The 11,140-nt window shown below is 47.7% G+C and overlaps 2 protein-coding genes across 5 annotated transcripts; both read left to right on the top strand.

Moving 5' to 3' along the window:
- The first annotated feature begins 575 nt into the window (after nucleotides 1-575).
- polr3h (polymerase (RNA) III (DNA directed) polypeptide H) lies at nucleotides 576-4,600 on the top strand. The gene is made up of 6 exons (XM_034710507.1): nucleotides 576-959; nucleotides 1,805-1,901; nucleotides 2,074-2,160; nucleotides 2,308-2,371; nucleotides 2,795-3,029; nucleotides 4,160-4,600. The coding sequence occupies exons 1-6, from the start codon at nucleotides 849-851 to the stop codon at nucleotides 4,208-4,210; spliced, it is 645 nt and encodes a 214-aa protein (XP_034566398.1). The 5' UTR covers nucleotides 576-848; the 3' UTR covers nucleotides 4,211-4,600.
- Nucleotides 4,601-5,753: 1,153 nt separating this feature from the next.
- Nucleotides 5,754-10,891, top strand: LOC117831708 (cold shock domain-containing protein C2-like). 4 transcript variants are annotated; one of them, XM_034710511.1, is made up of 5 exons: nucleotides 5,898-6,011; nucleotides 8,265-8,600; nucleotides 8,909-9,031; nucleotides 9,413-9,506; nucleotides 10,452-10,891. In XM_034710511.1, exons 2-5 carry the CDS (start codon nucleotides 8,419-8,421, stop codon nucleotides 10,467-10,469), a joined length of 417 nt encoding a protein of 138 aa, XP_034566402.1. In that variant the 5' UTR covers nucleotides 5,898-6,011; nucleotides 8,265-8,418; the 3' UTR covers nucleotides 10,470-10,891. The 4 variants fall into 4 exon arrangements, with proteins under 4 accessions (XP_034566399.1, XP_034566400.1, XP_034566402.1 ...); XM_034710508.1 differs by having other exon boundaries at nucleotides 5,754-6,011; nucleotides 9,413-10,891; XM_034710509.1 differs by lacking the exon at nucleotides 10,452-10,891 and having other exon boundaries at nucleotides 5,754-5,904; nucleotides 9,413-9,592.
- The last annotated feature ends 249 nt before the right edge of the window (nucleotides 10,892-11,140 follow it).

The raw sequence follows: 11,140 nt of genomic DNA, 5'->3' as shown, positions 1-11,140 counted from the left end.
GAGAACATATTTAATAATCGAGTTAACAGAGAAGGATCTATTTTTTATTTTTAATATAATAGAATTATCTTTATTGTCATTGCACAACGAAATTGAAGTGCGACCCATTTCAGTGCAAAGATAAAAAATCATAAAACAGGAGACAAACATCAATAATAATAATAATAATAATAATAATAATAATAAATAAAAACAAGAGACACACAGCATTCAACAGTCAGTGATCAAAGGTTGCACAGTCCCATTTTAAATTGCATTATTTAGTATTTAGTGCACTTATTGCTTTGGGATCAAATCTCTTCTTCAGCCTGTTTGTCCTGGTCTTTAATGTCCTGGATCTCCTGATGTCCTGGATCTCCTGATGTCCTGGATCTCCTGATGTCCCGGGTGTATTTGTCCCTGAGGATGTTTTGTTGCATTCTTAAGGCACCGTGACCTGTAAAGTTCATCCAGGTAATAATAATTATTGAACTTTATCAGGTATAGACTGAGTTTTAATGTCTTCAATAAATATAACTGATAATAACACAGCGGGTCTGGTCCTGTGCACTGTCCCTTTAAGGTTTACGACAGGCCGTAAAGCGCTCTGCTGCTCACATGGAGACAACATGAGTCCCTGCCCGAGGTTCCTGACTCTTGTTTATGTCTTTATTTAAATATTAAACATTAAATATTAAATATAAGTTTAATTGTTTTAGTCTCCGAGGATTAAACTAACATGTTGACCTGAAACCGGAAACACGAGAGAGGCTCGCGGACAGCTCTGAGAGAGTGTGTGTGTGTGTGTACATCAGTGTGTGTAAATAAGTGTGTAAGTGTGTGTGTAGCTGTGTGTCTCAGTCTGCACCATGTTCGTGTTGGTGGAGATGGTGGACACGGTCAGGATCCCTCCGTGGGACTTTCAGAGACAACTGAACGGAGCCATCTCTGAGGAGCTGAACAAGAAGCTGGCCAACAAGGTGTGTGTGTGTGTGTGTGTGTGTGTGTGTTCATGTCTTCATAGAGTCACAGTGATCAGTGTGTTAGAGTGATTGAAACATGTTAGTTTCTTTAAGTCAGAGACCAGATCTGAGGATCAGGTCTGAGGATCAGGTCTGAGGATCAGGCCTGAGGATCAGGTCTGAGGATCAGGTGATTCTGTAAGTTTGTCTCCTGACAGGGTGAGCTGGACTCTGATTTAAAGCCATGAATCTTTAGAGTATGACCTAGAGAACGTACAGGTGAGTCCCCTGTTGTCATGTAGGTACTGAACTCTCTCTGTGAAGCTGTGGTTATCATAGACCTGACCTGAGTCCACCTGGTCTCACCTGACCTGAGTCCACCTGGTCTCACCTGACCTGAGTCCTCTCGGTCTCACCTGACCTGAGTCCGCTCGGTCTCACCTGACCTGAGTCCGCTCGGTCTCACCTGACCTGAGTCCGCTCGTTCTCACCTGACCTGAGTCCTCTCGGTCTCACCTGATCTGAGTCCTCTCGGTCTCACCTGACCTGAGTCTGCCCGGTCTCACCTGACCTGAGTCCACTCGGTCTCACCTGACCTGGGTCCGCTCGGTCTCACCTGACCTGAGTCCGCTAGGTCTCACCTGACCTGAGTCCGCTCGGTCTGACCTGAGCTTAGTCCACTTTGTCTCACCTGACCTGAGTCCGCTCTGTCTCACCTGACCTGAGTCCGCTCTGTCTCACCTGAGCTTAGTCCACTTGGTCTCACCGGACCTGAGTCTGTCGGTCTCACCTGACCTGAGTCCGCCTGGTCTCACCTGACCTGAGTCTGCTCGGTCTCACCTGACCCCCCTCTCTCCTCTCAGGTGGTCTACAAAGTCGGTCTGTGCATCTGTCTGTACGACATCACCAAACTGGAGGACTCTTACATTTTCCCTGGAGACGGAGCGTCACACACTAAAGGTAGAGATGATGATGATGATGATGATGTAAACCTTTAAGCTGTGTTTGCAGTCAGGTCTGAAGTTCTCTCTCTCTCTCTCTCTCTCTCTCTCTAACTCTCTCTCTCTCTCTCTCTCTCTCTCTCTAACTCTCTCTCTCTCTCTCTCTCTCTCTCTCTCTCTCTCTCTCTCAGTTCACTTCAGGTACGTGGTTTTTCACCCGTTCCTGGATGAGATCCTCGTCGGTAAGATCAAGTACTGCAGTCAGGAGGGAGTCCATGGTACGTCCGTTCCTCTCAGCGTGTCTGAGTCCATCTTGTCTCTGAGTGCTGCTGAGATCTGAGCATGTCAGGTCTTTAATAAGGGGGCACATGGAGAGTCCTCAGACCCCCTGAGGCCTCTCTGACTGACCCCTCTCTGTGTTTCAGTGACCATGGGCTTCTTTGATGACATCCTGATCCCTCCAGAGTCGCTTCAGCAGCCCGCTAAGTTGTATCCTTTACATCAGAACACTGACAGAGTACCTGAGCAGGTTCAGCAGGTAGGACCTCCAGACCAGGACTTCACAGAGCCCGGAGGGTGAAGTGTTAAATCAGCTCTGAGGGAAAAGTGTAGACCTGAGACTCACGAGGGAAAGATAATGTGGTCCCTGAAATCCTGAACTTCAGTCTCTCTCACAGGAGATGAAGGTGATTAGAGCCTCCTTCAGTCAGAGTGAGGGTCAGAAACCAGGACTGATGTTATAACAGAGTCCACCTCTCTCTCTTAAAGCCTGTTAAAGATGTTCTATCTCCAGACCTCGAGACTCTCAAGTAGTCTTTCTGCATGTGCGTCTCTCTCGTGGTCTCTCGTGGTCTCTGTGGTCTCATGTTTTGATCGTGACGTCACTGAGTGGATCTTTAACCACAGCCTCAGCGATGAAGCGGAGCAGGTCTGGCTCTGGGAGTACGAGACGGACGAGGGAGCCCACGACCTCTACATGGACCAGGGAGAGGAGATCCGCTTCAGGGTGACGGATGAAATCTTCGTGGACACGTCGCCGACGGGCCCGGCCGCTGCGGCCACCGACACGCCGGCTCAACCGGGTCAGTCCACGGTGCCGCCACCCGAGGACAGCAGGGAGAAGAAGGAGGCGCCGTACACTTTGATCGTAAGAACACACTTTAAAGACCCATCTGTGATGCGTTCAATGACTCTTGGGTTAGTGTTTGTTACTTTTCCTCTACTCTCATAATCTGGAGCACACAGCGCTGCAGGAGCCTCATTGGTCACCACAGCTGTCAATCAGGAGGTGACACCCACTCTTTTTATGTTAACATGGAGGAGGCGAGGCTTATGACCCATGACCCATCTGTTAACATGGAGGAGGAGGGGCTTATGACCCATGTCACATCTGTTAACATGGAGGAGGCGAGGCTTATGACCCATGACCCATATGTTAACATGGAGGAGGAGGGGCTTATGACCCATGTCACATCTGTTAACATGGAGGAGGCGAGGCTTATGACCCATGACCCACCTGTTAACATGGAGGAGGCGGGGCTTATGACCCATGACTCATCTGTTAACATGGAGAAGGCGGGGCTTGTGACCAATGACCCATCTGTTAACATGGAGGAGGCGAGGCTTGTGACCAATGACCCATATGTTAACATGGAGGAGGAGGGGCTTATGACCCATGACCCATCTGTTAACATGGAGGAGGAGGGGCTTATGATCCATGTCACATCTGTTAACATGGAGGAGGAGGGGCTTATGACCCATGTCACATCTGTTAACATGGAGGAGGCGGGGCTTGTGACCAATGACCCATCTGTTAACATGGAGAAGGCGGGGCTTGTGACCAATGACTCATCTGTTAACATGGAGAAGGCGGGGCTTGTGACCAATGACTCATCTGTTAACATGGAGGAGGCAGGGCTTGTGACCAATGACCCATCTGTTAACATGGAGAAGGCGGGGCTTGTGACCAATGACTCATCTGTTAACATGGAGGAGGCGGGGCTTATGACCCATGACCCATATGTTAACATGGAGGAGGAGGGGCTTATGACCCATGACCCATCTGTTAACATGGAGGAGGCGAGGCTTATGACCCATGACCCATCTGTTAACAGGCAGAAGGCGAGGCTTATGAGCCGTGACCCATCTGTTAACATGGAGGAGGCGGGGCTTATGAGCTATGCTGCAGACAGTCAGCAGGGGGAGCTCTACATGTTAAGCTTTGTTTTTGCCATCTTGTGGTCTTTGTTATGTATCTAACCTCTTATCTGGTTTCAGGGGACCATCTGTGAGCCGGGTCTGGGCCTGCTGTCATGGTGGAACAACTAACACCACAGAAGAAGAAGAAGAGGATGTGATGTCACTATAGAGTTGGCATCATGGCGGCTCAGATGGACATGTGGAGGTTCAGTGTTGAGGAGCTGAAGACGGACAGAGTTCAGCTCCTGTGTGAGCTCAGAGTGAGAGAGGACTGAACATGAAGCAGCTTCATATTAAATAACCTCATATCTAAAGAAAGGTTGAGCTATGTTTAACTTTATTAAGTTCTCTCTCTGGTGATTTAGACCCTGAGTTTCAAAGAGAAGTCATTATTTGGAGCTGAAATTATAGGGAAATAAATCAGAGTGAATTAATTAATTTAAACCGACCCGGGGATCTGATTTATTAAATATTAAAACTAGAGACCCAAAGCAACAATAAAGACTGTTTTCAGAGAGATTCACAGAAAGATGAAAGTTGATTTTTACCTCCAAACCATGCGTGAGTGTGTGTGTGTGTATGTGTGTGTGTGTGTGTGTGTGTGTGTGTGTGTACTTTATAATATTTTGTACTTCTGTTTTGTCCACCAATAAAAGGACTTATCATCAGAGTGAGGGGCTGGTGTGTTTGATTTTTCTCTCACACACACACATGCACGCACGCACGCACACACACACGCACAGTATAGTTGTTGTAATGCAGTTGCAGTACCAGGTATCGCCACACGGTGGTGCCACCTTTCTGTGAAGTCACTTCTATGACCCCCCAGCTGTTGTTTATTCAGACAGAGAGACTCAAGGTTTGTTTTTATTGATCATGTTTGATTTATGGATGTATTGCAGTGGGGTTTGTAGTTTGATCTAAATGTAGCTGCACGGGGGATCTGGTCTGCAGGATCTGGTCTGCAGGATGCTGGGTCAGACAACACAGGATTTCTGGTTTCAGAAAGTGGAAGTAAACAACGACCCAGCTGATAGATGAACTGCTTCTTTAGCATCATTTATGATTTAAAATGTTAGGAAGTGGTTTATATGGAATTTGATAATTTTCACAGCACATAAAAACTGAGTTCCCACTGTCCAAAAAAAAAAAGAAGTGCATTGTGGGAAACAGTACATGAGGCAGACTGGTCCACTGCAGACTGAGACATGTTCCTGAATCAGTACGACATCCGGGGAGTTTATCAGACTGCAGATTTACTCAGACTACAGACTGAGTTCAGACTGAATCAGGATGGACCGCTACAGGAGGAGGTTTGAAAACAGCCTGAGTGTTAAAGCTCCTGTGAATGTTTGTGTTGTGTGGATTTTGGCGCCCCCCTGTGGACAGAACAGGATGAGTCATCTCTGCTCATATTGATCATGTGTTTTTATTTTTACTTTTTCCTTCTCCTGGCTTTTATAACAAACTCTCATCATGAATGTTTGGATCTGAGACAGCATGCTGACTCCTTCAGAAAACAACATCAACACCCAGAGACACAGAGCTGAGGCAGGACAGGACAGGGTCTACATGCAACATAGAACTGAATGGATCAGAAGAATCCTCTAAACCTTCAGATCCTTCAGAGGGAGACTAGTCAGTGATGGAGACCAGGTTCAAAATAAAGACTGTCTCTACACACTCACACTCACACTCACACACACACACACGCGGGAGCGCGCGCGCAGGGTCGCATCACGCCATCGGAATCTCCGCCAGCTGCGCAGACTCAGAGACTCAGCAGCGTCACATCAGGGTCTTCCGTCCTCTGCGTGGATTTAGTGAGTTATTTATTTCATTAGCTTATATAACACACACCGACTTCACACACACTCGCACACACACTCTCTGTCCGCACTGATCGTCCTCAGCCTCAGCGCAGACTGCAGTAAGTAACATTTCTGATATCTGCATGTTGGAGTGTCAGCAGGTGTGTGTGTGTGTGTGTGTGTGTGTGTGTGTGTGTGTGTGTGTGTGTGTTTGTCCTGCACGCTGTAAAGTGTAATCAGAGATGTACATTCAGCTGTGTGTGTATGTGTGTTTGTGTTTGTGTGTGTGTGTGTGTGTGTGTGTGTGTGTGTGTGTGTGTGTGTGTGCGTGTGTGTGCGTGTGTGTGGTCTGATGGAGGAACATGTCCTCCGTGTGTGACCGCTCGTGTCTCTGATCCTCACCTGCTCCACGATCCTCCCGCAGCACGCGCTGCTCTCTACCTCTCGTGATTATAACTCAGATTATTATTATTATATTATTATAAACATCAGAGTGAATTAATCTGCGTGTGTGTGTGTGTGTGTGTGTGTGTGTGTGTGAGAGAGAGAGAGAGAGAGAGAGAGAGAGAGAGAGAGAGATCTTCAGATCGTTCATGTTTGATAGAGAACTGTCTGAAGGGAAAATCTCCCACGCAGTTCACGGAAGCGGAGATTTATTGTGACCCGGACCAGAAGAGTCCTGACCCTCCGGATCCAGCTGGATCCAGATGTTCTCCAGCTGCTGTCTGTCACCCTGAGTCTGACTCTGAGTGTGAGGCTTCATGTAGGACTCATCATCATCTCTGTTTGACTCACATTATAATTATAAGTATTATTGTTGTTGTTGTTGTTGTGATCATCTTCATCTCCATCTATAATAATAATAATGATTCAGATCTCAGCTGTTTCACTGAAGTCTCGCGATAACACCGTCTCCTCTTGAGGAACGTGATTGCTCATTTTTGACTTAGGGGACGCTGACGTCACGAGCACACCACTGGGGGTGTTGTTCTGCAGCTGTTCTGACGTCACGGCACGCACACACACACACACACACACACACACACACACACACACACACACACACATACACGGCCAGGTGTTCTGCAGGTCGTTGTTTCAGGAGGTCCTCGGACTCTTTACTCTGAGACTGAAACAGGAACCAGATCAGGGACTCTGACATGACAAGGTCATCTGACTGTACAGGATGTGCTGAGGCTTCATGTGTCAGAGGATGATCACACACATGTATATGATATATATAACATATACTTCATGATATATAACACATGTGTGTAATCTATGGATCATTAGCAGCAGGGTTATACAGAGCTGTAGAGTCTAGATGATATAAAGAGTTCAGAGTCGTCATGTTTCAGCACATGATGAAATTAATCCTCATTTGTCAGTCTGATCTGCAGCTGCAGAGATTATGATGACGAGGGGGGCAGGTCCAGGCTGATCCAGGACGAGGTCCAGGTGAATTAATAATGAGACATGAAGTCTGCTTTAAAGGGACAGTACACCAACTTCAGACCCCGCCTCAGCACACTCATCGTCACGAGTCCTGATGAATCTGTGAGGACCGCTTCATCATGACTCATGTCCCCGTTTACAGAGTGATGAAGAGCTGGAGTGGATTGAGTTGCATGATGGGAAATGTAGGACGTTCTGTTTTTGAACTCACTGAGGAGTTTTATCTGGTCTAAATGAAAACTGATCCCTGGGGATGGGACCTTTAAAAACAAGTGAGGGTAGTTTCTCCTTCATTGTTCTTGACAAAGTTGATTTCACAAGTCCCGCCCCTTCTTGATTCTGATTGGTCGGTGATCAAGAGGTAACACTGACAGATATTTAGTGACATGGGTCTGAGGGTCTGGGTGAGATACTCTGGAGGTCTTCAGTGTATAGAGACAGTCTGAGGGCCTGGGTGAGGTCTTCAGCGTATAGAGACAGTCTGAGGGTCTGGGTGAGGTACTCTGGAGGTCTACAGCGTTTAGAGACAGTCTGAGGGTCTAGGTGAAGTACTCTGGAGGTCTTCAGTGTTTAGAGACAGTCTGAGGGTCTGGGTGAGGTACTCTGGAGGTCATCAGTGTGTAGAGAAGGTCTGAAGGTCTGCGTGAGGGACTCTGGAGGTCTTCAGTGTGTAAAGAGGGTCTGAGGGTCTGGGTGAGGTACTCTGGAGGTCTTCAGCGTATAGAGACGGTCTTTCAGTTTATCATTGAGTGATTTATTGTGAGACTCTGAGTCCTGAAGGATGTCCTAACCTTGTTGATGTTGACGCTCTGTCCTGGCTGGATGCCTCCTCTCCTCCATCTCTAAGGTCTGAACCCTCATGACGGCTCTCTGATCCTCCTCTCTGATCCTCCTCTCTTTGTGGTCTCTCCTCACAGCCGGTCCTCCTGTCATACCAGAGTCGACAGTCCTGACCTGAAACCACTGATCCTGAGTGTCACTCTTAGTCGGGCTTCTCCGAGCAGACGGACAGACCACAGAGTCAGCATCATCCTCCTCCCCCATCCTCCTCTTCCTCCTGTCACATCCAACATGGCCGACCACAGCCTCACGTCGCCCTCCAGGACGCCGCTGCGCTCCCCCAACAACTCCCTCACCCTCTCCTTCCCCTTCCTGAGGGAGGGGAGTCGAGTGTGGGAGGACGGGAGGGAGCAGCCGCTGCCGAGGGACCTCCCGAGCCCGCTGCCGACCAAACGGACCCGGACCTACTCCGCGTGAGTGAACCACCAAAGGGTCCACCAAACACAGAGCAGAGAGGACGCACCGAGACACTGAGGATCAGAACTCAGATTCAGTTTAACACAAAGCATGACTCATGTTTTTACTGTCCACACCATGACTCAGCAGACTCCTCTGTGTGACATTAAGAGGCGGCGTGTTCATAAGAGCTGCTGTTTACTCTCTGTCCCTGAACGTCAACAAACAACAAACAACAAACAACAAACAAACATCCTGATCCTTTGTTTACATCCTGTAAGGTGACTCTCTCTCTCTCTCTCTCTCTCTCTCTCTCTCTCTGCAGCACGGTGAGAGCTCACTCCGGTCCCGTCTATAAAGGCGTGTGCAAGAACTTCTGCAGGTCACAAGGTCACGGCTTCCTCCGACCCTCACACGGCGGCGAGGACATCTTTGTTCACATCTCAGAGTGAGTTACAGACATAAACAAACAAACAAACAAACAAACAAACAAACAAACAAACAAACAGACTGCAGATCCTCAGAGTCAGCTCTCCGTCAGAGGAGCTCATGCAGAGCATCAGGATGCTTTGATTCCAGCTCTTTGAGATCTGGTCCTCCTCTAACTGATGGAACCTGAGACCAGAGAATAATAAGATCCTGTTTCTTCTTTTAACATCATTTATTTAAAGAGCGTGTAAACAGAAGTCTAAATAAAGTCCCTGCATGGATCCGTCTCTCTGCAGGACCTGATGTCTGCAGCATGTGAACATGAAGCTCGTTCATCTCGTCTCCTCCTGGGGTTTGAACCCGGTCTCTAACGTCTCTCCTGGTTCTTCTTCTGTTTCAGCATCGAAGGCGAGTACGTCCCGGTCGAAGGCGACGAGGTCACGTTCAAAATCAGCCGGGTTCCTCCGAAGAACCTGAAGGTGCAGGCGGTGGAGGTGAAGATCATACACCTGAACCCGGGGTCCAAACACGAGACCTGGTCCGGGCAGATCATCAGCTCATAGGCCGGGCTTCAGGGACTGTGGGGTGGGCGGGGCATGGGGCGGGGTTGCTGGGTGGGCGTGGCACGGAGATTGCTGGGTGGGCGGGGCCTGTTTGGTGTGGTAGCATCACTAACTTTCATTCTGAGCTGACGTAGTTTTAATTACTGACGTTTCACCGTCGCAGCAGGAGGGGGACGTGCGTCTGCTGCTCCTGAAACTCTTCTTCGTTCTTCTTCTCGTCGTAGGAAAGATCATTTTATATTTTCTCATCTGTAGTTTTTATTTAGTGTCGACGTGAACAACAGAGAGGACAAACACCGGGTCCAGTTTCACTTCCCTCCTCTGCAGCTGTTGTTTACTTCACTGAGGTCTGCGTGGTCACATGTCAGAGCAGACTGTGGTCAGCTGACGAGTCGTCACATTGTGTTTGTTTCACATCAGATTAAAACTTTAATTTAACTCCAGCCGTGATGGAAGTGAAAGAGAAGGAGGGATGGAGGAGAAGAGGAGTGCTGCTGGGTGGATCTCATGACCCCACAGTTTGTTTTTCTGTGTCATCGTGTAGAAACGAAACCTCAGAGAGGAAGATGAAAGAGGTGTGAGTTTATGATGAATAAAAACAGGAGCTGAAGAAGATAGAGAGGAGGAGAGAGGAGGAGAGAGGAGGAGAGAGGAGGAGAGAGGAGGAGAGAGGAGAACCTGAGTGAACCGATCACTTGAACCCAGCATGGACTTTATAATAAATATATTTTACTGTGAATGAAGACTTTCCTGAAAAATGCATATCCATGTTTGTGTTGCTCGTGATTATTTATTTGATTTGTTCAGATGTGTGTGTGTGTGTGTGTGTGTGTGTGTGTGTGTGTGTGTGTGTGTGTGTGTGTGTGTGTGTGTCAGCTTGGATATTTCTGGTAAACAAAGCTTATCAGCAGAGATGTGATCTGGTTCTGTGAGAGCTGTTTCCAGAGTTCCTGCTTCCTGTTGGACTTCCTGTTGGACTTCCTGTTGGACTTCCTGTTGGACTTCCTGTTCCTAAGCAGCAGAAACATTTCTATCTTTTCTATTGTTCTGAAATAGAAACTCGTCTGTGTGTCTGCTGAGCGTCGTGACATCTATAGCTCTTCACTTCTGTGTTATTTCTCTCTCTTGTGTGTTTCATGGAGTGTTTGTTGAACTTGTCTCTGTGTCTTCTCTGTGTCTCTGTCTCATTGCCTGAACCCGTAACTCTTGTTTCTGACACTTTAAGGGCACTTTGTTTGTGGAGCCTCTCTGCAGGTGATCCACGCTCTCCTCCTGAGCCTTCAGATAACATTAAAACATTTTATGATTCACACACAGACTGAGGCTGCTTCTTAACCTGCAACAAGGTGACACACTCAGAATGAGGATAAAAAAACTACCTAACATGCATCAAATACAGACATGACTCTGTAGTGGAAGTCACTGCATTAAACACAGACATGACTCTGTAGTGGAAGTCACTGCATTAAAAACAGACATGACTCTGTAGTGGAAGTCACTGCATTAAACACAGACATAACTCTGTAGTGGAAGTCACTGCATTATAAACAGACATGACTCTGTAG

This window comes from Notolabrus celidotus, chromosome 20, assembly GCF_009762535.1.
Source record: "Notolabrus celidotus isolate fNotCel1 chromosome 20, fNotCel1.pri, whole genome shotgun sequence".
In the NCBI taxonomy this organism is placed as follows: domain Eukaryota; kingdom Metazoa; phylum Chordata; class Actinopteri; order Labriformes; family Labridae; genus Notolabrus; species Notolabrus celidotus.
The sequence above is the reverse complement of the archived record's forward strand: the minus strand, read 5'-3'. Positions and strand labels throughout refer to the sequence as shown.